Below are 27,134 nucleotides of genomic sequence, written 5' to 3'. Positions count from 1 at the left end.
CATTACAATTTCTAATATACTATGTTCTGTACATTTTATATACAATTTACAATGACTAAAGTAAAGAAATTATTATGTTACAATATAATACAATTTTTTTTAAATATATATCTATTAAAGCTATAAAACTGACAATTTTCTTAAAAATAATATAAGGTACTTGAAACATCAGTAAAACCTTTTTACGTCAAAGTGAATCAGAAACAACTTCTTTGAGTGAAATTTGGCAACACTGTTTGAAAAACAGTTTAGTTATTTAGCTACAAGATTAGCTACGCGACGCTTGAAACTGGCCTCTAGCTTATCTTGGGTTTGAACGTAGTACAGGGTTTATAAAATAGGCATTTCACCTTTTAACTTTACATCACACCATCATTTAATGAGGTTATCTTTATTTAAACAAATTTTTTTAGCTATTTCAACAGGTATTCATTTAAGGTCACAATGATCTTTGGAAAGGAGGAAATTGTCACGAATAATTAGAATCAAAATTTAACAAAATATGGTTACTGACAGATCGTTAAGCTTATAATTTAAAAGATCACATTGCCATGTTTAACTAAGCATTTATACATTATTCTTTTATATTTTATATAAAAGCGGTCTGATCTTCAGTATCTTAACATGGCATTTTCATTTTAGGCACAGTTGAAATATAATATTGATTCACTTTAACTATAAAAGCAGATTTATAATAAATAATTTTTAATTTAAAGATTGCTTAAGGCTTAGTTAAATCTATACACTTATATATAATTATTCATATATTGACTAGAATATATTGAATAGGTACAAGCTGACTAGAAACACTCGCTTTATAGATTTTTAATCTATTTTATACATTTCTTTATAATACTGTACAAAAATATACTAGCTAAGAAGGCAGAAAGAAAAATCAAGCTTTTCAAAGCTACATAATACATATTTCTTCCTAGGCTAAAGTGGTTAAGATAATCTAGAATAGTTACTATTTTAGGAAATATAACAGAAAGCTACGAATATGGGAAAGCTACAGTGGCTCTATTCATCGACTCTCAACAAGCTTTTAACAGAGTACAACGGAAGGAAATATACAAGGCACTACGTGAAATAGGAATTAGTGAAAAATTAGTAAGAATGATAAAAGTAACACTCGGAAAAACAGAGAATATTGTTAAAATAAATGGAAAAGAAACATATCAGTTTGAAGTCAGTGAAAAGGGGCGACAAGGGGACCCACTGTCATCACTGTTGTTCGGTATCTTTCTTGAAATAATTTTTCAAGACCTTATGTATCCACAAAAACACCAATGCTAAGAAATCGCAGATAACATAGTACCATACACATAAACGAAGAAAAGACCAAATATATGGAATGGACAGAATGAAAATACATACAAAGACAATACCGGACAATAATCACAGAAGGACAGAAAGAAAAAAATATACCTATATTCGGAGAAGTAGAAAGATTCCAGTACCTAGAACCAACATTAACCATTAAACCAAATATGAAGGAAGAAATTCAAGCGAGAATTATGGCTGGTAACAGCTAGTTGTATCTTTGCTCTCAACAAGTTACTAAGAAGTAAAAAACATCTAGAAGAGCTAAGATAAGATAAGAATATATAATACAGTGATAAAACCTATAGTATTATATTCCAGTAAAACATGGACGATGAACAAATCCTAACAAGTCATGCTCCAAATGTGGGAGAGAATATTCCTCAGGAAAATATTTGGAGGAAAGCTATGGAATGGAATGGAATTAAATTAAATGAAATATAGAAATTAATAAAATTAATTTAAAGATATGAAATAAAAAGACTGTAGAATTAGAGAAGATATATGGAGAACCAAATATCGTAGGGATCATAAAATCATAAATACGGAGATGGTCGGACATATCCAAAGGATGCCAAATACGAGACTGCCCAAAAGGCACTAAATGGAAGGAATAGGAGAAAATAAGAAGAAAGGTAGGCCTAGAACCATCTGGAAGAAGGATATTGAAAGAGACATATTATACGAACTAAGAGTTATTATATTTACTATATTACAAGCGTAAGCTTCATTGGTCCTTCGAGCCGGATGAACACTAGGGCTTTTTCAACACTCAGTGCGAAGTGCGTACGCATCTACGAGTTAAATTAAATTTGGGGGTGAGTGGAGCATACAGTTTCCTATCATACAGAATATTCGAGATACTCTTAGCCACTTAAGTGATAACACATGACTAGATTATGACTAGAACTGGCACATTATCCCATTATAATCTTTTTTTATATAAATATGGCAGATATTCACTTTAAAATTTTGGTTTTGAGTGTGGTAAGCTGCCGCTTGGAGCGTATTGCAAACTTGTTCCCTTGCCCGCACTTTATAATAGTCTAAACTTACGTAATTACATAGAAGAAATTGTGCGAGCACTTTTTTTAGTCTTACACACATTATTTTATTAGCAGGAACTTCAATGATACGACATGTTTTCATTTTGGATAACACTAAAAATTTATTTCTACATAAAAAAGTAAATATTGTACACGAAAACAAGATAAAGTAATTTAAAATTCGATTTTAGCCCAGAAACAGACGAGCCACTCTGCAGCGCTACTCTTTGGCGCCACAAAGTGGCTTAGACAGGCGATTTTGTAGCGCTAACAATTTTGTAGTGGACGCCACTAGAAGCGAGGATCGGCGACAGTGGCTGGCCACTGTCGCTCGTGTGGAATGGCACGTTTAATTTACGGCTAATCATCGGAAGCTACTTTGTGGCGCCACAGAGTAGCGCTGCAGAGTGGCTCGTCTGTTTCTGGGCTTACTTAACAAAATCTGAAAAAAATTATATCAAAAATCAAGTCTTTAAATGATCAGCCACGCGAAGAAGAGAAGATACAACTGCATCTTTGGAGATTCGTAAAATAAATAAAATATTTTTTTGTTATTGTTGCGAAACCAAAACGTGTAATACTGAAAATGTAAATCCATATTGTTTTCGTATATAATATTCATTTTTTTATCGTTAATCTTATAAGTTAATATCACCTTTTACTACATAACTAATTATTATCAACTAAAAAGTACCATACAGCATTTAATATAAGAACCATACCTGTATTTCTACGGTACCTACTTTTCGAAAAATTCCAATTCGTAATTAAACTATTCTAAATTCCAATGGTGTGAGTTTATTTCTAAATTGGTTAATATACAAAAAAATACTTAATCACAGTCAATTGAACAGTAACGATGATGACAGGTGGATGACAGATTTTCAACACTGTAGTTTTCTTCCCATCGTCTGATTCCCAATAAGGTAACTAAACCGCTAAAAGAAAAATTGCAGTTGCAGAATGTGGTCAATGATAAGGGTTAATAAGGCAAGAAACTATTTGTGGGAAATATACTTTTTCTACTTAAGGTTTTTCTACTTAAGGAATATACTTAAGAAGAAGAATCAGACGTTGTTGAAAGAATAACAACACTAAAATAGAACTAAGCAGATCATGTAGCAAAACCAGTTAATGATCGGTAAACGAAAAGAATGTTGTTCAAAATATTATTCATAAAAACCAAATACCTACATTTGATATATTGATTTCATATTGCCATAACTTATGAATTGACACAACTGTAATTTCTTTTTTTGGGGATTAGTAACCCTTTTGGAGATCTGATGATGAGCAGAAGATTATTGAAAGAAGTTGTCCAGGTCACTACTAAACTGACTGCGTTTTCTTTCTTTTTATTAACCAATTAATAACAGCTTCCTTTTCAAAATAAGTTTCACATAAATACAGCGGAGGACGTGTTCAACGAAGAATGTCTACACCTCATCCGGGATCTTTATACGTTGTACGATTAGACATGTTATTGTTTTCGCAACACTCCCGTTGGAATTGAAAATAGAGCCAACTGGTTTAATAAAGATTCATGGATAGATATAGTCGTTTCGCTAAACTCAGACGCAACTGGCTAGATATTTTAGTCGATAATTTTTTTGTTTTTTGCCAATTTTGCAAAAATTGGCAAAATTACTAACTAATTAGTGATTATTAACTATTTAGTAATTATTTTTTGCCAATTTTACTAAAATTGGTAAAATTACCGACTAAAACATCTAGAAAGTTGCGTCTGAGTTTAGCGAACAGACTATATTTGGTACCTATAGATATACAGAGTGGGCCAAAGAAAACAGTCCACTTCGATATTTGGCAGTATTTATTAGATTTTAAGGAAATGAAGAAACATGTCGATTTTTGATCTAAGGGGGACACATTTTTACGGTACATACATATGTCATTTATCAACTCCCTCCCTTCCACTTCCCCCACCCCTTATTTTTAAACAGGAAATAGGGGTCGTGTGCCAGCTGATTTAAAAGGTTATTCAATTAACCTTATAACTGTAAAACTATAACTGTTTATACAGGGTGTCCAAGAACAAAATATTTTAATTAGATTAATTGACACAAAAGGAAGAATGTATGTAATTTATTTAATTCAAAATACATTCTACTGCTGTCATAAAACAGAAAAAAGCCATGATAAATAAATTGCATTTCGCATAATTCCAATGTTTAAGCTGCCACCCATCTGCCTCTTGGTAGGTTGAATATTGAATTTAAGCGAAAAACAATATTTATTTATCAAATTTATTTTATTTATCAAATATTTATTTTTTTTATTTGTCAAATAAACATTTTTCTCTGTTTTCTGTCAGTAGTAAAATGTATTTTGAGTTAAATAAATTGCATACATTCTTCTTTTTGTGTCAATTAATTTAATTCAAAATAATTTTTCTTGGACACCCTGTATAAATAATTATGTCAATGTTAATATTACTGAACAGAGAATTGAATAACCTTTCAAATGAGGTAGCACACGACCCCTATTTAAAAATAAGGGGTGGAGGAAATGGCAGGGAGTGGGTTGACAAATGACAGATGTATGTAACGTAAAAATGTGCCTTGGATCAAAAATTGACCTGTTTCGTCATTTCCTTAAAATCTAATAAATACTGCCAAATATCGAGGTGGATTGTTTTCTTTGGCCCACTCTGTATTTATATTTCTTTATAAATCATTAGAACAAATAAATATTTGTGCGGAAACTGATATTATGTGATTTAATAGATAATTGGCATTTTTACTAGCTTTCCACCTAGTATGTATAGCTGGTTGTACATAATATGTATATGTAATTGTTAATTTTATGCTGTATGGTTTGACACGATGAATGTAATATCTTACAAGTATCCCTGTAACGTATTCTTGTCCCACTGCGTGGAAAAATCTTACAATTCTAAAATATAAATTGAATCCAGCTATGTTTTCTATAAAAATTGATAAAGGAGTTATAAAAATTTGTTTGTTTATATAACTACGGACACTAAATCCGTTCGCCAATTATAGAAACTATGAATGATTTTTAAATTAATAAATAATATAAAATAAGAATTATCTTAATATTTTGAAAATATAGTGTATTATTATAGTGTTATTAAATTTATAATAATATGCCTGCCAATAGATATCACAATAGTTTCAACGAAGGTTTCCAGTAATATTAAAATTTTGTAAAAATTTCAAATTTAGGAAAGAAAATTGAAAATTATACGTAGGTACCTTATAATAACATTCAGATTTTATAAAAACATACAATAGGATTCATGTTAATTTAATGCCCATAAAAAAACTAAAATTATTAGATCTCAGATCTTTTCGACTAGATTCTAACTAATGCTATTTTGGAATGACTAGCTGAAGTAATGGACTAGATATGACTAGAAACAATATACATACTATGTATGTTACGTTTGGTAATTAATACACCCTTCTTAAAATAAATGACTAGATCATCAACACAGGATAATATGTAAGACTACTCTAAGAAATTAACTACCCACCTTCATTTTTGATGTCTCGAATTTCCTAAGACTGTTGTCCCATTTAAGTGATTTTTTTAACATGTTATACCCTTATTCTTTAACAATATCGCTGTAATAATATTGTTACTAGACAGGTAAATTGTCATTGTATACCGGGTGTACCAATCAAACTGATTTTTTCTCAAAGTTTGCGTGACTCTGTGGAATATTCTAGCATTTATACAATACTAAAATTAGAACCCAACTATAGCCTCATGTTTTCTTAACATTTTATTTTTTGATTCATTCGTTTATGTGGATAATAAAAAAGTTAGGGAACGTTAGGTAACAACCAGCCTTGTTTTTCGTCAATGCAGGGTATTTTTAAATAAGTATGGCAAACTTTAAGGGCTAATTCTGCATGAAAAAATAATGACAGTTTGCTTTATAAACGTATGTCTGCAAATGCTTCGTTTCCAAGAAAGGAGGTGTTGAAATTTTTCTCACAAACTGACGATTTATTTATTGCTATAAAACCGGTTAAAATATGCAAATGAAATTTGGTGGGTTTTAAGAGGTAGTTATTACGCATTTTTTGATATACAATTAGGAATTTTAATATTTACCATTGGCGCGCATACGGGTAATATGACGGGTAATATGTGCGCCAATGGTGAACATAAAATTCTTAAATGTGTGTCAAAAAATGCACAATAATTACCTTATAAAGCCCACCAAATTGCATTTGCATATCTCAACCGCTTTTAGAGCAATAAATAAATCGTCAGTTTGTAAAAAAAATTCAATACCACCTATCTCGGAAACGAAGCATTTACGGACATACGATTATAAAGCAAACTATCATTATTTTTTCATGCAGAATTATCCCTTAAAGTTTTCCATACTTATTCGAAAATACCCTGTATTGATAAAAACAAAGCTAGTTGTTAAAGTACCTTTTTTACTGTCCGACATAAGCGAATGAATAAAAAAACAGAATGTTAAAAAAACATGAGGCTATAGTTGGGTTTTAATTTCAATATTTTATAAATGCTAGAATATTCTACAGGGTGTGTTGAACTTTGACGAAAAAACACATTTTGATTAGTATACGCAGTTAGTACATTATTTGAGGGTTTTTGCTGTAAATTTTAAAGAACCATTTAGATTGACATAAAATTTGGCATACGCATAGCCAGCATGTCAAAGAAAAAACATACGTTCAAAATTAGTCCGAAATTCGATAAAATGCCTAATTCTAAGCAACTTTTATTCTATACAGTTTTTTCACTAAGTCAATACTTTTCGAGTTATTTGCGAGTGAATATGTTCATTTTTCAACAAAACAAACACGTTTTTAGAAAATTTTTCGCAAATAATTCAAAAAGTAAGTATTTTATCGTAAAAACCGTTGTTAGCAAAAGTATATCTTGTAAAAAAGTGAAAAAAATGGTGTATACATGAAGTCTCTAGACCTAGTAGAAGCAGAGTTATAGATAAAGAAAAATAAGTTCATACTCGTCAAACTTCAAATAAATATATTTCAACGTGAAATAAACAAAAAATGAAGCCCTTTTTGGAAAAAACTCATTACAGCTTTTTTTAAGAGTTTAAAAAGCTTTATGTCCATTTTTATAAAAAAATATTTCTATCATCAAATGTGAGCAAGTTACGCTCAAAATACAGTTGGTCCGTTTTGATTTGGCATAAAAAAATCGGGAAAATCACCCCCTAATTAACAACTTAAATAAAATTAATCGTTATTGCTTCACATGTTGCTTTATTTATGTTGTGTCTATATGATCTATAAGTTTCATCGATTAAACGTGCTTATTTTTGAAAAAAAAATGGTTTTAAAATAAAAATTTTAAAATCTTAATTTTGAAAAAATGCTTTTTTTCTAAATAACTTAAAAATTATTAGTAATACCAAAAATCTCAAGAAGTAATAAAATGTACGTTTTGTTTTTCTGAATATTTTGGACTTTTTGTTTTCCTGTTAGACAAAAATCGGTTATGCTATGGCTGTTCAAAGTTTGCATACACTCGGAATTAGTGACTCGTTCAAGCCATTTTAACTACAGCCTTTTCAAAAATAAGCACTTTGAACCGCTGAGACTTACAGATCGTATAAAGAATAAATAAGCAAAGTAACTTGTGAAGCGGTAACGATTAATTTTATTTGATATGCTAATTAGGGGGTGCTTTTCGTCATTCTTTTTACTAAAGAATAAAAGGTACCAACAATATTTTGAGCATAACTCACTTACTTTTAAGGTTAGAAGTTTTTTAAAAAACAAAAATAAACCTTTTTTTAAACACTTTAAAAAATTTGAAATGAGTTTTCCCCGAAAAGTGTTCCGTTTTTTGGTTATTTCTCGATGAAATATTCGATTTGGAATTTGACGAATAAGAATCTACTTTTCATTATCTACAACTTTGCTTGTGCTGGGTATACAGACTTAATATATAGGTACACCATTTTTTTCATTTTTTTATAAACTATATTTTTATTAAGAATATTTTTTTCGACAAAATACTTACTTTTGAGTTATTTGAGAAAAACCGTCTAAAAACGTGGTTATTTTCTTTAAATAAACAAATTCACTCGCAAATAACTCTAAAAGTATTGACTTAGTGAAAAAAACTCTATAGAGCCAAAGCTGTTTAGAATTAGTCAGTTTATCGAATTCCGAACTTATTTTGGACATATACTTTTTACCCCCGAAAAGGGGTGAAACTCACCCCCAGGGCAAAAGCACACATCGCCACACTATCACTTTTTTTTGACTTGTTAACTATGTGTATGCCAAATTTCATGTCAATCCAAGCGGTTCTTTAAAATTTAGAGGTTTTGCAATATTTTACCGTTAAAGAACGTACTAGGTATACAATGACAATTTACCTGCCTTGCAACCATATTATTACAGCGATATTGTTAAAAAATAGGGCTATAACATGTTAAAAAAAATCACTTTAATCGGACAGCAGGTTTAGGAAATTCGAGACATCAAAAATGGGCAATTTTTAAGGTGGTGCCTTAATTTCTTGGAGAAGTGCATTTGATATGTGGTAAAATATGATTTATTTTCTAAAGAAAAGCATTTAAAAGCTTTGTATTAATTTGTCTTTTTGTCATTCTTTTCGATAAATTTATCGAAGAGGACTAGAAAAAACGAAAAACTAGGTTTTTATCAAAAGTTGTATTGCAGGTAGCAAATGACTAGAACAGTAACTAAATAATAATAAATATATAAACGACTAGGTGTGACTAGAAATTTTCTTTAAATATGTCTAATGACTAGATAGACTAGAAAATGTTAATATTACAGTCAGTCGATAACATTTTGCTAATTATAGTATTTTTTTCTATAACACAATTTTCCTTAAAAACTAAAAAGAGATCGTAGCGGAAATCTGTTTATCAGTGTTCTATTTACATTTCGAAAAATATTATATACATTTTTTAACTTGGAGTTATTGGTGAACTTTATCAATTAAAACAAACACTGACTCATTTGAGGTTTATATACTCGCTAAAGTAAATCGGTTTTTATTACAAAATGATGTAAAACATAAACTAATTTTAAAAATATGAAAATATGATAAAAAACATCACACATTTTAATACAGTTCTTTTAGAATTCATACCATCGAAAAAATGTTAATAAACTGTAAATAAAATTAATCGTTTTAGCCGATATAGACCAGAGTCGAAGCCATTGAAAATTATTTTATAAACTCATTAAAAAAAGACAGAGATAGGTAAAAGACACCAATCAGATACAAAAAGAAACAATAAATGATGGAGGACATGTTAGATTTAATGCAAGAAAGACGACAACATAAAAATAAAGATAATCAGATGTGCAAAAAAGTGGAGAAACAAATAAAATATAAAATTAAGCAAGCGAAAGAAGAATGGTTAAAAGGGCAATGCATATAAATAGAGAAATTACAGAAAAGACACGATAGCTTTAACACACACAAAAAAAATAAAGAATTAACTCACAAAAATAGAAAAAGAAAACCGAGAATAATGAAAGATGCAAATGGGAAACTAGTTTTGAATACGAAAAATTAAGTCCAGACCAACTCCCAGTAGAAAGTTTAAAATGCGTAGTAAATGATGAAACCAAAGATATTATAGTAGACTTGTTTAGCACAATATACAAGACATGTTTATTGCGCTATTCATATTCTGTTATGTGTTTTAAATGTACTTATTCTATTCATTTTTTTCCAATCCTGAGAAAACTAATAATTATTTTTGAAAAATTTAAAAGCAAAATGATAGATTGCATTATTACCGAAGGCCGAAAGTCCCTTAGAATAACCAAAAAGTTTCTGTCACCCCAGTAACTTATCAAAATAAACATTATAGAAGTTTTCTGGGACTTTAGGCCCTCGGTAATAACGTAATGTTTTATTCTGCGTTTAAATTTTTTTAAAATATCTACTTATCAGTTTTTTCAGGATTAAAAAAAATGAATATATTTAAAACACGTTGAACATTTTGACAGGCGACATTTTGTGCCTATACCCTTAACACAAACGCTAAAGACTGCAGTGAATTTGGAACAATAACATTAATAAGCCATGTATTCAAATTATTTTTGAAAATAATACAAATAATACAAATAAAAAACTGGAAGAAGGAATAATGATAGTCAGTTGGGATTCAGAAACAGACTAGGATACAGAGAATTATTTGCTTGTAATATGATACCTCAAAGATGTATGGATATGATTGTAGATGTGTATGTTCGTTACGTTGATTTTGAAAAAGCATTTGACACATGCAAAATTGTAAGAAAGATTTTAAAAATCTAGAAATTTTGGAAAGAGAATCAATGATAAGAAAACGTTTATATTGGACATTGCACATTTTAAAAAGCAATCAACCTATATCAACAATAAAACCGACATTAAAGACACCTGCAGAATTCTAGTCTAAGTTTTAGTATTCCATCAAGTGTTCATTGACAATGACTATTCGCCCAAAATAATATCAACATTTGGTATACACAGTGGCGCACAGAATTTTCTTCTGGGAGGGGTTGGCTTGGACACTAAATTTTTTTTGTATTGTTTGTGAAAAACAAGTTACATTTTCCTATAGACGAGGATATAAAGCATTACGTTATGAAACCTTTTGCGTTTTATTCAAGGGAGTTTTAGGAAAATTATTGAATGCTCGGCATGAGGGACAAATGAAAATTGCATTATTATAAACGGACAATAAAACAAACGTTGTTAAACAATAAAAATTCACAACTCGAAAAATAATCATGGAAATGAGTTCAATTTTTATACTCGGGGGTTTTGAGGTTGCTGAAGAGGAATATGGGGTCGGCGAAGCTGTAAGAGGTACCTGGTGCCCGGTATCCTGGTATTCACGTCGTCTCCTGGAGTTTTATAGAAATTCATTATGAAAATCATTGAAACTTGTTATTCCGAGGTGTTTGAGGTCGCTGAACACGAATATTGCTTCGGCGATGCTGTACGAGGTACCTGGTAGATATCTATATTATCTCCTGGAGTTTTGCAATAAATATTGTATGGAAAATGCTGTATGAGTATGAGTTACCTGGTACCCGGACTCTACTTCGTCTTCTGGAGTTTTATAGAAATTCGATATAAAATTCAACAGTGAGTAACAACAGTAAGATGGTGTAGTTCATAGCTCAAATTATGAAATAAAAATCGAGATATAGAGATGTCAGAACCTCAAGTACATGATTAAAAGTATCCTTAGAGTTGCCTTAAAAATCCCGGAATAACAAGTTTCAACAATTTTTTTACGAATTTTCATAAAATTCCCGGAGACGACGTAGAAACAAGGCACCAGGTATCTCGTATAGCATCTTCGTTGCAATATTCGTGTTCAGCGAACTCAAAACCCTGAGATAATAAATTTGAACTATTTTCATAACGAATTTCTATAAAACTCCAGGAGATGACGTAGATTCCTGGTACCAGGTACCTCTTACAGCTTCGCCGACCCTATATTCTTGTTTAGTGACCTCAAAATTCTCCGAATATGAAAATTGAACTCATTTCCATGATTATTTTCCAAGTTGTGAATTTTTATTTTGTGAAGACTTTGATATGCACTTTGTAAAATGCATTTTCCGCCTACAACAATGCAATTTTCATTTGTCCCTCATACCAATAGATCAACTTTTTGATGAAGCTCTCCCGAATAAAATGCAAAAGGTTTCATAACGATCCGTCTTACTCTAAAAAAGTTAGAGGTTTAGGCGATTTTGGTGCTTTATTTCCTCGCCTACTCCTACTACTATTCTTTATATATCTTTTTTATATGCCCTGGGAGAGGTTTTAACCCAAACCCCCCTGGGTGCGCCACTGTGTATATACACTGAAAGAAAAAATCGTGTCTAAATTTTCAAACTCGTTTAAATATCCCAAGATTCACAAATAACTCCAAAGTACGTACTTACCAATATCTATAGAAACATATATACATTGTTGACCCTGGTTTGGTGTCAGAAATTGTTGATCCACGAGACGTTTTGCAGATACCTTTCGACGCCGGAGACGTTGGCGTCGTAGGAAGACGAAACGACGGACGTCTCGGGATTGCTACAGATCGGCCCTGGAGGCGGCAAAGGCGGTGGCCGCCAGAGGCGGGGCGGCATCCTAGGGATGGGTCTGATTACAGGGACAAGCCGGTGTCATTCAAGCTGGTGCATCGACTGGTGCTTCTTTAGGTAAGCGATTCTGCGGAAGCGTTTGCCGCATTCGGAACATTGAAATTGTTCGTCTGATTCTACAAATAAATTTTAAATTAATACGTATGACAAATAAAAAAATACAAAGTGAATTTTTAGTTACCATTTATACATTAATCTGTAGATTTAAAACTTTTTTAAAAACACAGAGTTCCAGAAGGATCTATAAATTGTGATCAATTCAGATTTCCAATTAAAAACTGTGTCAGATATTTTAGATAACTTATTTAGACAAAAAACTTTTGTGGAAAGAACATATCACAAAAAAGCCGAAAATGCTATAAATATCTTAAGTACTTTTTCTAAAACAAACTAGGAGCAGATTTCAACATTAATTTAATGTTTCATCGATCTATGATAGGTCAAATTCTTGATTATATTTATTACCTACTTGTACGCATACACATCGAAAAAACATTTAATGTCCGACTGGTATATTATTTGACAAATATTGACATGATTTCGAAGTCAGTTAAGTAGATATGATATAATGCCCAAGAGCGTTATTTTGAAAAATAACGCCCTAGGGCATTAAACGCAAATAACTAGTTCAATACTGTCACGTTGACAAATATCAACCTAAGTAAAACCATGGTTACCACAATTACGTTACGATTATTGCTGGTAAATGTATTTACTTGAAAACTAATTAATTCAAAATTGATTAAAATTTTGTGCATATAAAGAATAATTTAGTCGGACATTAAACGTTGAATGCACCACGGGTATTATAGATAACAACGCTTTCGGTCAACGTATATCCCTCAGGCCGAAGGACCGTATTGTTCTCAATACAAACCAGAAATTTAGAAGAAATGGTGTAATTATTATTATAAGTTTACTGATGGTTCGAAAAAAGGAAACCACACTGCATGCACCGTATAATTAATTTTATATGGTTATACTGTAAGACATCTTCTACATACGTCTTTAAAGCCAACGCTATCTAATATAACACCACATATATAATAGTAAGAGTAGGAGTACCACAAATACCAATAAGACGTCGAAAAATGTATAACAAATAATAATTCCAGAAATAAAAAATATAATTAATAAGTAGTAAACATAAAGAGCAGATACACAACACTTTAAAGGTTATTAAATTAGAAAAAGAATGAGTTGTACAATGTTTAGAAAGAAGCCATGGATCATAATTGATTATTCGATTGAGAACATGAAAAAATGGATAACTTACGGAACTTATAGATATACAGTCAAAGGAATAAGACAGGGAAATTTACTAAGCCATATGCTACATTCTAATCGTGGATTAAGTCATAAAGAGAGTCAATAAAGGAAGAAGATACAGAATAGAGAACAATAAAATTAAAATTCTCTGTTACGAAAATTATACAATAGATATCCAAGATAGTACAAGATGAAAATATCCTTCAAAGACTAGTTCACATATTTTATGCAAGAACGAAAGAATTTAACATGACGATTTCAACTCACAACACTAGAACAATATTAATGAGTAAAAAAACAATAAGATGTAAACTAGAAATCGATGGAACTAGCACCGAACAAGTAATAGAAACAAAAGTAGCAAGGAATTACATTGTCTAGCTATGAAGACGTTGAAAAATAAGTTAGAGATCAAGTATAAAAAGCCAATAGATTAGCAGGATGCCTTAATACCACTATATGGAGTTACCAACATATTAACTCTGAGTGTGAGATAAAATCAAGAATCTATAAGGCAAGTATAAAACTAATAATAACATGCGCATCAGACACAAGACCTGATACAGCCAAAAAACAGAAAATACTGGAAACAGCAGAAAGGAAAATACTCATTTCTGAACTACAGCAAACACGCTGAGAGCCCGAATAAGGAAATGATGAGATCAGAACAAAATGTAATACAATGTACAGGGTATCAATGAGTGGGCACTTAAAAGAAAAAAGAATGGACCAATCACATCAGTAGAATGGTGGACACAGAAATCGTTAAAATAGCAAGGGACAAATCACCAAATGGTAGAAGCCATATCGGCAGATCGCGCAAGTTGTCTTTCATAGAGACAACTCGTCAACAAACAAGCAAAGTTTCTTATAAAAATGAAGAATAGTAAGAAGAAAAGAAGACAAAATACAAATTGCCTCAACTGTAACTGATCTTTTACAACAAACAAATTAGTTATGAATGACTTCATCAATATTCGACATGATAGACAAATAACAACATACATCAAAAGAAAAACTACTTACTGATAAAACACGATCATAACTACTCAACTAGAACTAAAATTAAGAAGAATAGGATAGTTGAAAAACTAGAATTAAACATCCGAAATGCTCTATAAAAAAATAATAAAAACGAAAATGTAGTTACTGCAAATAATATGGAATTACTGAAAACCAAATCAGATAATAGCATGACCAAAACAACCGAATGAAAGAATAATATCCTAAAATTGCTATGGAGCAATTATTCATAATTGTGAAGTTTTATGTTTTTATAAAGGAACCCGAAGAAACATTATGGAAAATGGCTCTCTGTCAAATGCTCTGAAACTGGGTTCTGGTAGTCCTTGATGTGTAGAACAAAAGACTCAATGGACCTCTCACTCCAAAAAATCATGGTGTTAAGATATAAGCCTCTGAAGTTATAGGTACAGTGAGACCGTTTGAGTGTGAATAAATTAATTTCCTCGAGAATGGGCGACTCTGGAGATCAATTACAAATCAGGTCGATTTATATTTTTAAATTATAATTTTTTGGCATATATATCATACTAGTGACGTCATCCATCTGGGCGTGCTGGCGCAATCGATGATTTTTTTAAATAAAAATAGGGGTCGTGTGATAGCTCATTTGAAAGGTTATTAAATTCTCTAATCAATAATATAAACATTAACAATTTTATTTATACAGAGTGCCCGAACATTTTTTAAATTAAATTAATTGAGACAAAAAGAAGAATGTATATAATTTGTTTAATTCGTAATACATTTTACTGTTATCCGAAACCAGGAAAAAATGCTTATTTGATGAATAAATATTGTTTTTCGCTTAAATTCAATATTAAATCTGCCACCCACCTGCCTCTTAGCAGTTTGAACATTTAATTTAAGCGAAAGGGGTCGTGTGATAGCTCTTTTGAAAGGCTTTTTAATTCTCTATTCACTAATATAAACATTAACATAATTATTTATGCAGGGTGCCCACATTTTTTTTTAATTAAATTAATTGAGACAAAAAGAAGAATGTATATAATTTATCTAATTCGAAATACATTTTACTGCTTTCATAAAATATAAAAAATGGTAATTTTAAAAATAAACATTGCTTTTCGCTTAAATTAAATGTTCAAACTGCTAAGAGGCAGGTGGGTGGCAGCTTTAATATTGAATTTAAGCGAAAAACAATATTTATTTATCAAATAAACATTTTTTTTCTGTTTTCAGACAACAGTAAAATGTATTTCCCATTAAATAAATTATATACATTCTTCTTTTTGTCTCAATTAATTTAATTCAAAAAAATTTTTGGGCACCCTGTATAAATAATTATGTTAATGTTTATATTATTAAATATAAAATTGAAAAGCCTTTCAAATGAGCTATCACACGACCACTATTCTTATTTAAAAAAATCATCAATTGCGCCATCACGCCCAGATGGATGGCGTCACTATTATAATATATACCTATGCAAAAAAATTATAATTTAAAAATAAAAATCGACCTGATTTGTAATTTATCTCCATCGTCGCCAATTCTCGGGAAAATGAATTTATTCCAACTCAAACGGCCTCACTGTACCTATAACTTCAGAGGCTAACCCAAAGTTTCAGAGCATTTGACAGAGAGCCATTTCCCATAAGGTTTCTGAGGGGTCCTTTATAGTTATAAAAAACAAAATAAGTTATCGATCGAAATACTACAGAAAACGACAATAAATATCGTTCCCATACCACCAGATCGACAACAGGTGGAATACTTTCTTTGGTTACAACCTCCCGAGATTTTCAAAAATTATAAATCATACAGGATGCCGAGGAAATTAAGATGAGAGAATTTTAAATAATTCACAACCCATCTGCTCAGCGTGGTAGAAGTTCCAACAAGAAAGATTTCTTAGTACTCAACAAACGAGTAAATGAATTAAAATGTATAAACATTTTCAATTTCTTCGCAACACGAAAATGCAGCAATTGCATAATACTCTGGTTAAATCGGAGAGTGCAGGAAGAGTGTATACCGGTTTCGGAGGTTTTTTCCTCCTCACCAGTAGTCCCTAGGCTCATCCGCAGCATTTCGTTCTCTGCAATTCGGAAATTCCCAAAGTGTGATACCCGGGGAAATCGGAGAGAAGAGGATATGGGACTACTGATGAGGAGGAAAAAACCTCCGAAACCGGTATAAACCTGATAAAAAGCTTTCCATAAATAATCATTTCTTAGGTCGTAAGAATTATTGTAAAAATCTTTTAAAATTAGTTTTAAAAGTTTCCTATTAGTTTTGTGTTCATCAAATATCGCGCTAAAAGAATAAATAATAAAATTTATAACAAAAATAACAATGTTACCGTGCGCATTCGACAATATTTTAAATGTCGACAATAATTATAATATTGGCGAATGCGCTAGTTAAATTGGTGTTTTTTTATAAATTTTTATACATACAATAAATACTGAAAAAAATAATATCTAAAATTGCTATGGAACAATATTCACAACTGTTTTATGTTTTTATAAATAAAAGAAATGTTATAAAAATGTAAAAGAATAATAATAAAATTTATAAAAAAATACGAATTTTAACTGGCGCTCCCGCCAATATGAACATTATTAACAATAATTGAAATACATATTGGCGAATGGGCAAGTTTTTTTTTATTAATGGCATGGACTTTATGTCATTCAGCCAGTCACAACATGAGTATTAGTTGTTCTGAAGCTATTTCCTTGTGGCATTTTTATGATTAATTATTTATATGGGAAATAAGCCACAATTATTAAAAAACCACTTATATTAAAAATAGAGAATTTGATAGATCTCAAATATGTCAACACGCATGGGATAATGAGCATAGAGTTCAGTGGAGAGATTCAAGTATAGTCCTGAAAGAATCAGATAGTAAAAAGAGAAAAATCAAAGAAGCGGCTCTAATTATGCTAAATGAAACCAATTGTGTCGCAAATTCCTCGATAGAATGCAGTAGGAGGTTACCCATACTGAAAGAGGAAGTCGATAGAAAGAAAATACCAAGATTAGTAAGGCAATAATATCGAGCTAGTACATATTTTATATTTTAGTACATATTACTTATATATCTAGTATTATTAATATATTTATAATTTAAACCTGTTACAAGTCAGAATTTGGTATTATTTTTTGAGAGTAAATTAAATGTAAGACCAAATACTTACGATGTCGGGATAGTATCACAAGGTTTTTTCCTGGTTTTCCCTTGTAATTTACTATGAAGTCTCTAACGCGAGAATTTTACTGTCGTTGCATTTGGTTGTTTTTTTAAAGACAGATCACATGCTATAATTTTTTTGTGACGGATATTCTTGAGTTAGGGTTGATTTCATGTAATCGAATGAACTATCTTTCAGTAAATCGTCCCAGGAACGCAACTCATAAATATTGGCAATATCATTTTAAAGTCTTCTACTTTAAAATGTATAATATATGTATGAATTGCTAATATAAATGAGTCAGATTAAATAAATTATTAGAAGAATTTTTTTGCTTAGCAACAACACTTTTGTTTATTCTAGTAATATTTTGTATTTTGACAACGGCACCCGATTTGGGCGTCGAAACGTTAATAAAATTATTTTTTTCATTTTAATTGTGGCTTATTTCCCATATAAATAATTAATCATGAGTATTAGTGTCATGTGTAGTGTGTATGTTGAGTAAGTGTCTTGTTACTTTGCAAAGTCGACGTCATTGTCTTTGCAAAGAGACGCTAATTGTATTCGAACGTCTGCGGTCCCTCCGGTGAGTTAAATGAGCAAGTTAAAATTGGTATTTTTTTTAACAAATTTTATCATTTATCCTTTTACCGCGATATTTAGTTTACACGCAGTAAAAAATCCGACCTTTATTTATTATTATTTGAGATACAGTTTTTCCTGGTAAATACCTATCATTATTTTTGGAAGTGAATGCTTCTTATCGTTCGGTATGGAATTTTGGCGGGTGTAAAGTCATATTGGGCGTTATTCAAAATCGAGACAAGAGAGCGTCTCGAGACGCTATAGGTTAGCTTGCAGTAGGTATAAATATCATATTATACGTATCTGCACACTTATTTAAATTGAATAAAGGCATTTTATTATTTATTTATTATTTGGATTTAAACAAATTTTGTTATATTCAAAATAATAGTCGAAAAAGGCAGAGCGAAATAATTTAGTATCATACTACATAGACCACTGTAAAATTAGAAATATGACAAGTTCCTTGGAGTTAAAATAATAATTTTAGAGAGAACTCTAGTGAGACTGAAAACTGAAATTAAGAAATGAATTGGACAAGTATCCAGGTGACAAAACAACTAAAATGAATGTAGTGGAATACACAAATTAGTAAAGATTATACAAAAATCAGAATCTCCGAGACCATAGTCGAAAACACTGCAACTTATGGAGCTGAGGTCTAGCAAATGACAGAATATTTCAAAAAAGAAGCTAATGTCAATGGGAATGTGGTTTTGGATACGTTGTTGTAGACTAACACTTCACGACAAAATAATAAAGAACGAGATACAGAAAAGAGTGGGTATTGAAACAACAATAATCGACATCATTGAAGCCAAAAATTTTGAGAAGGTGTTGGCATGTAAGACGTAGAAAAAGGAAGGAGTAGAGTCCAATGCAGAGAAGAAGAAAAGGACACATGAGAAATACATGGCAGGAGGGCTTTAAATCAGCCATGACCGTAAGGTATCTATAGGAAAGTGACTACTGAGATAGAAAGCAATGGAAACTGGGATGCGAGAAACTACTATGATTTGTAAGCATAATCGTAATATATCTATACACAAAATAACGATATCAGTTATAAACCCTTCCCTCCACCACTGCATAACATTTTAACCGAACAAAATATTATACTAGACACACTCTATTCAACGAAATAATATAATCCATCTTTATACTGTCCAAGAAACTTACTCGCCAAATAGTAGAAACAAAATATCAGATTAATATGGCTTTACCATCACAATACTTATTTCTGATAATCACTAGAAAATTAAATCAAGCTTTGGCTCAAGTTTGGATCAAAAGCCAGGTGAATACACTCAGAATTGCTACCCTGAAATAACTTTTGAGTTTCAGTCTCTTGCACGAAACTGGTATCAGTAAACACATTACAGCTAACTGGATTGGAGATGATAACTTTAGGCTCTAGGAAAAACTAGCGTGTAGTAAAATAAGTAATAGAACAGGGCAAAATCAAACGGGTAAAAAACTAACTTAAGTCATTTATATCACCGGGCCTAGACAAAAGGGAAATTTAAATATGAAAATACTTTAATCTTTTTAATCCAAAAAATTTTCAGATAGGATAGCTAATGTGCCACGGTATGTATTCAATATTCAATCATACACTTTAGATAGGTACTCCATTCATAACATTAGACATTAACATACACGCAAACGGAGTCAAAGAGAGAACAAAGTTACAAATACAGTGTTCAACAATTGACCTTAAAAATTGGCCATTTTTAATGTCTCGAATTTCCTAAGAATTTCTTTAACATATTATAGCCTTATTCTTTAACAATATCAATATCGCTGTAATAATGTCGTTGCTAGATTGTTGTAAATTGACATTGTATACCGACCGGGTGTACCAATCAAACTGTGATTTATTTCTCAAAGTTCACCACACCCTGTGGAATATTCTAGCATTTATAAAATACTGAAATTAAAATCCAACTATGTATAGCCTCAAATTTTCTTACCATTCTGTTTTTGATTCATTCGCTTATGTTGGATAATAAAAAAGTTAGGTACTTTAACAACTAGCCTTGTTTTTCATCAATACAGGGTGTTTTTTAATAAGTATGGCAAACTTTAAGGAGTAACTCAGCATGAAAAAATAATGACAGTTTGCTTTATAAATGTATGTCAGCAAATGCTTCGTTTCCGAGATGGGAGGTGTTGAAATTTTTCTTACAAACTGACGATTTATTTATTGCTCTTAAACCGGTTGAGATATGCAAATGAAATTTGGTAGGTTTTAAGAGGTAGTTATTGCGCATTTTTTGATATACAATTAGTAATTTAATATTCACCATTGGCGCGCATACGGGTAATATGACCCTTATGTGCGCCAATATTGAACATAAAATTCTATCTCAAGAGTTGTATGTCAAAAAATACACAATAACTACCTCTTAAAACCCACCAAATTTCATTTGCATATCTCAACCACTTTTAGAGAAATACATAAATCGTCAGTTTGTAAGAAAAATTCAACACTTCCTATCTCGGAAAAGAAGCATTTGCGGATATACGTTTATCAAGCAAACTGTCATTATTTTTTCATGCAAAATTACCCCTTTAAGTTTGCCATTTTTATAGTATTGATGAATAACAAGGCTAGTTGTTAAAGTACCTAACTTTTTTATTATCCAACAACCGAATGAATCAGAAAACAGATTATTAAGAAAACAAGAGGCTACAGTGGAGTTTTAATTTCAGTATTTTATGAATGCTATAATATTCCACAGGATGTGGCCAACTTTGAGAAATAAATCACAGTTTGATTGGTACACCCGGTCGGTATACAATGACAATTTACAACATCTAGCAACGATATTATTATAGCGATATTGTTAAAGAATAAGGCTGTAACATGTTAAAGAAATCACTTAAATCGGACAACAGGTTTAGGAAATTCGAGACACTAAAAATGACCAATTTTTAAGGTGATCCTTGTCAATTGTTGAGCATTGTAATTGTCATATAATAAAAGAATACTTGTACCAAAGTAATTGTGTGAAAACTTGAATAACTGTTAATGGATAACAAGCTACATGCCTTACAGCTCCTCATATTTATTTATTACATACTTCTTTGTTCTTTAGTCGATCGTAAATTACCGGTAACAATTAAAGTTTGTTTATCCGTTTAAACTTTTATGTGTTATTTCCGTGATTCGTGATACCCATATAACTATGGATTTACCTTTCTGGCAATCATTGCTAATAAAACTTTATTTCTTTCACGATACAGTAGCCACACCGCAACCACACCTGTTGCTGCTAGATAGATATTTATGTTTTTAAATTTTATTGTGGTATTTTTTGTTTACCAGACCTCATTTCAATCCTAAGGATTGAAATGAGGTCTTCTTGGTGGCCAAGTAAACTCACTTCCACGACCAATCCATCGAAGCGAAAACTGTTGATTTAAATATTGTGCGGTTTCACTGTAATTTGATTGAGCAAAGACACAAGTCATATCACGCATCTCATTGTTGGAAAAATCGTTATACAGGATGGGCCAAAGAAAACAGTCCACCTCGATATTTGACAGTAGTTATTAGATTTTAAGGAAATACCGAAACAGATCGATTTTTATTTTTATATTGCAACCTTTTGGCATATATTTCATACTAGTAACGTCATCCATCTGAGCGTGATGACGTAATCGATAATTTTTTAAATGGGAATAAATACCTCTTGGCAGTTTGAACATTTAATTTAAGCGAAAAGCAATGTTTATTTGCCCAATAAATATTTTTTTCTATTTTCTGATAGCAATAGAATGTTGAGTTAAATAAATTACATACATTCTTCGTTTTGCGTCAATTAATTTAATTCAAAAATTATTTTTTTGGCTACCCTGTATAAATAATAATATTTATGTTTATATACTGAATATAGAATTGAACACCCTTTCAAATTAGCTACCACACGACCCCTATTCCCATTTAAAAAATCATCAATTACGTGATCACGCCCAGACGGATGACGTAAGCAGTATGAACTATATATGAAAAAATTGTAATTTAAAAATAAAAATCGACCTGTTTTGGCATTTCCTTAAAATCTTATAATTACTGCCAAATATCGAGGTGGACTGTTTTCTTTGGCCCACACTGTATAAATTTTTTTTTTCTTATTAATTACAGAATTGTTAAAAAAATATATACCTACTACTTTAACAGTTAAATACTCTTATTATTATCAAATAATACGACAAGTTTCATTGCTACACAGATTGGTCTAAAAGTTTATAAGCCTACTTGAAAAATCAATTTTCATAAATAGGCATTAGATACAAGCGTACTTGGAACAGAAAGAAACGAAAAATTAAATTACAGGTAAATTCATAAATGTAAGGTTTATGTAAGAAGAATATGCGTATATCAGATAGAGAACACGGACTTGATCTAAATACGAAAAATTCCAAGTACATGGCAGTCAGTAAGCGCGAAATATTGAATACACAGCTTTTGGTTAACCAACAGCAACAACCAATTGACAGGGTGGACAGCTACACATACCTTGGTCACAGTAGCCTTGGTACCAACATAAACAGCCAATGAGACCACTAAAATGAAATAAAACAACGCATAGAAAAGTTAGATCAGAGTTCATCTCGATGAAGTCTTTTTTCAGAAGTCCCGATTTGCCACTTGCTACCAAATCTCAATCATCAGATGCTATGTGTTTTCTACGTTATTATACGTAGTAGAGGCCTGGATACTTTCCGAAGCTTCTTTAAGAAAACTCGAGGCATTCGAGATGTGTTGTTAGATAGAGACGCACGTTAAGAATTTCGTGGGTGGATCGTGTGACTAAAGTTGAGGTCCTACGTAGAATAGGTAAGGAATGCGAGATCATTAACACCATCAAAGAGCGCAAACTAAAATATCCTGGCCATGTTATGAGGAACGAACAGAGATATGGCTTGTGGCAACTCATTCTTCAGGGCAAGGTATTTGGAAAGAGAGGACCAGGAAGAAGAAGAATATCTTGGCTTCAAGACCTGAGAAAGTGGTTTAATACATCGACAACCGGACTATTCAGAATAGCAGCAAGGAAAGTTAGGATAGTCATGACGATCGCCAACATCCGGAATGGATAGGCACCGTAAGAAGAAGAAAAAGGTTTTTTTGATATTAATAAATCTTTGCTAAACAGGATCATAAAGTGTATTGAAGTAAATTATCTGCATTTTGGCATTTTGTTGTTGTTACATAGAGAATAAAATTTTTTATTAAAAATTAAAATTCATTTGACTTTTTAGAAGAATAACTCGAAAACCGATTGATTTGCGCGAATCAAACACGAGTAAATTTTTTGTAGAATTTAACGTTTATTCATATTTTTTATCATTTCGCCCATTCAGCCGATAAAAAATTATTTTGATTTATCAAATACAACCACGTGTAGGTAACTAGCGACCTCTATAAGCAATGCTAACTTGGAGTCTAAATTAACAATCATCATTCCAAAAAAAGTAAAATTGCAAATTTTTAAATAGGAATTTTGAAAATATACAACATGATTGCAAAAATTAAAGTTCAAACTTTAAACATTTGATATCACGAAAACTAGCAATATTAAGGTAAGTATGTTTTGCAGAATTATCATCCTTAATGAATCGCCCTGTATATTTTTAAAAATATATTCAAAAACTTACCCGATTCGCCTTCTCCGTGATCCTCCAGTTTGGCGTCCTTCGTTTGCCGAGGCCTGTGCCACCTTCTATGTGAAGCCAGATTAGCAGGGCAATTAAAAACTTTATCACACTCAGGACATCTGTATTCGATATTAACGATTCTAGAACATCTGTGCTGCGCCAATCCAAAGGCATCTTCGTACAATTCTCTGCACAGCCTACACACATAATCTCCTATTAAGTTTTCAATCTTGGCTAACTCAGCTTTGGCCTCTTCTGTGATTTCAACAACGTTAAATGCTGGATCTATGTCGCCTTTTCTTACCACTAGGTTCTCATCAGGCCGTAATTCCCGAATTATAGTTCCTGAAACTGGAGAAGTGTTGTCTTCTTCGAAATTAAGCTTTCTGATAGCTTTGACTTTCTTAGCTGAAGCTGGAGTTATTTTCGATTTCTTGAACGGTGGCTCTGGTGTCGGTGATTGATGACTTCTTTTGCTACCAGGAGATGGAGTGCAAGGTGGAGTAATTGGTGATTGATTGTGTTGATGCTTGACACTAAGATCCAGAGGAATAGCAGTGGTGAGTTCGAGGGGTTCTGTGAACTTGAAGAAATGTTGCTGGAGGTGAAAAAATTGCGGCTCCAACGCTAGCCTCTGCAGACTCGTATAGTGATTTTTGAAGTTAGCGAATTCCATACCATGATGGTATGGCACGCGAGGCATCCCTCGCGAAATGTCACGGCCTACTGATACCGAAGCACATTTCTCGACGGTAACTTCTTGTAGTGTTGCATCGTTGAGCCCCAATAGTGGTTTCACCCCGCCTCGAGTACGCAGTAAGCGTGCGCTAGGTGGGGCGACCGATCTACCCTTATTGGTCGAGGAACGGCACTTTCTGCGTATTGGTAAATCACGTTCTACGGTGTTCAGTTGATCGTAACGGATTTCGGCGGCGGAGGATTTTTCGTAACGGTTTTTAGGCAATTACTGTTCGCGTACGATCATTAGAGGGATTCCCTTGCAGATGTCGATTTTACACCCTTGTTGTAAATAGATAGGAGTTGTGATAGAAGCCCTTCGGCGGATTTTTAATGTTTTTAATTACAATATCCACCACAGAGAGTGTTTTCTACACTCACAAAAATAAATTAACAAGTCAACACATTTATTTTATTATTTTAATAAAATTTCTAAATATTATTAAAATAATAACAAGGTATTATTTTTATTAACAGGTTACTGCTACTGCTACCAGAAGATATTTGTGTAAAAATATTAACAATTTTTAGTATAGAAAATAGAAAGTAATCTTTTGCATGTCCTTTAATTTTATGATTACTACACTGTGAAGCATAAGTTAATTAGATTTATCTTTGATAGATATTTACAGAGTGGTGCAAAAGATATAGACAGACGAGACTTACGAATTATCATCAATCTGTATTGGAATCAAAAGGCCAATATAAAGATAGACGAACAAGAGTCCGAGAATATTGATATAAAGAGAGGGGTAAGACAGGGTTGTGTACTGTCGCCGCTATTGTTTAACGTGTACAGTGAAGCCATATTTCAGGAAGCGATAGCGGAACTGAGTGATGGAATCTCTATAAACGGAAGAACACTAAATAACATAAGATTCGCTGATGACACCATTATAATGGCAGACACCCTTGAGTCGCTACAAGAATTGTTAAATAGAATTAACGATTATTGCATTCGATATGGACTCAAAATAAACAAGAAAAAAACTAAATTTATGATTGTCTCAAAAACACAACATGGAAATGAAAGGTTAATACTAGAGCAAACCCAAATAGAAAAAGTAAAGACATACAAATATCTGGGAACCTGGGTTGATGACAAAAATGACCAAAGCAAAGAAATTAAAGTCCGAATTGAAACTGCAAGGCAAGCATTTATAAAAATGAAGACACTGCTTACAAACAAAGACCTTCAGTTGCCTCTCAGATTGAGGGCTCTAAGATGCTACATATTTTCTATATTACTATACGGAATGGAAGCTTGGACATTGAAAAGGCAACATATAAGAAAAATAGTAGCGTTCGAAATGTGGTGTTACAGAAGAATGTTGAAAATTCAGTGGATTCAAAAGATTACCAATGTTGAAGTGCTACGACGTTTAAATAAGGAGTTAGAAATTATGAACAATATAAAAACAAGAAAACTAGAATATTTGGGTCACATTACGAGAGGAGAGAAATATGAGCTGCTGAGAGTTATTATGCAAGGAAGGATCCAAGGAAGAAGTAGCATAGGAAGAAGACGCATCTCCTGGCTGAGGAACTTTAAAGAATGGTTTAACTGTAGTTCATTACAACTGTTCAGAGCAGCAGCCAACAAAGTGACCATAGCCATTATGATATCCAACCTCCGCTAGGAGATGGAACTTTAAGAAGAAGAAGCAAATGTCTACTCAAACTCCTTTTTTATACTTATACCGATGAAAAAAAGAATGTGTGTGTACTTTGTACGCACATAAAATGTTGCACTTCTATTATTATGATTTCAACTAAATTAATATACTTAACAGCTTATTTGTATTTTATTTAAATATTAAACTAACTCTCTTTACCTACCACTTTGACGTGATTTGAACCCGGGACCTCTTGATCTCCGGTCACACGCTCTACCACTGAGTTATATTCCCTTTGCTTTGACAGGTTACAAGACTTCTCATACATACTGACAAATTTAATAGACCAAGTGAAGCATACAAAAATACTTTAAATATAAACTAAAAAGGGGTAGTTCCCTGGATTGGCTGTATACCTTATAGTTAAACAAACTGGAACATGAAGTAAAAACCACTTCTATGTAAAAGGTATATTTACTAAAAATTTTTAGAATCCCAATGGATTCAATAAAATGAGTTCATCAGAACGTTTTCAAACCTATCGGT

The 27,134-nt window shown here is 31.8% G+C and overlaps 1 protein-coding gene across 1 annotated transcript; it reads right to left on the bottom strand.

Moving 5' to 3' along the window:
* LOC114330492 (insulinoma-associated protein 1-like) lies at positions 1-24,977 on the bottom strand. Its single transcript, XM_028279839.2, has 2 exons — positions 24,235-24,977; positions 1-12,639 (listed from the first exon to the last, which is right to left on the bottom strand). The coding sequence occupies exons 1-2, from the start codon at positions 24,935-24,937 to the stop codon at positions 12,545-12,547; spliced, it is 798 nt and encodes a 265-aa protein (XP_028135640.2). The 5' UTR covers positions 24,938-24,977; the 3' UTR covers positions 1-12,544.
* Positions 24,978-27,134: the final 2,157 nt, after the last annotated feature.

The sequence above is a fragment of the Diabrotica virgifera genome, chromosome 6 (assembly GCF_917563875.1).
Source record: "Diabrotica virgifera virgifera chromosome 6, PGI_DIABVI_V3a".
NCBI classification, from domain to species: domain Eukaryota; kingdom Metazoa; phylum Arthropoda; class Insecta; order Coleoptera; family Chrysomelidae; genus Diabrotica; species Diabrotica virgifera.
Note: the sequence above shows the minus strand (reverse complement) of the source record. Positions and strands in the feature narration are given on the sequence as shown.

Coding starts and splice junctions, on each gene's coding strand:
- LOC114330492 (XM_028279839.2), bottom strand. CDS start 24,937: ATGCCTCGCGTGCCATACCATCATGGTATGGAATTCGCTAACTTCAAA. Junction 12,640..24,234: donor TCACGGAGAAGGCGAATCGG/GTAAGTTTTTGA, acceptor ATTTATTTGTAG/AATCAGACGAACAATTTCAA.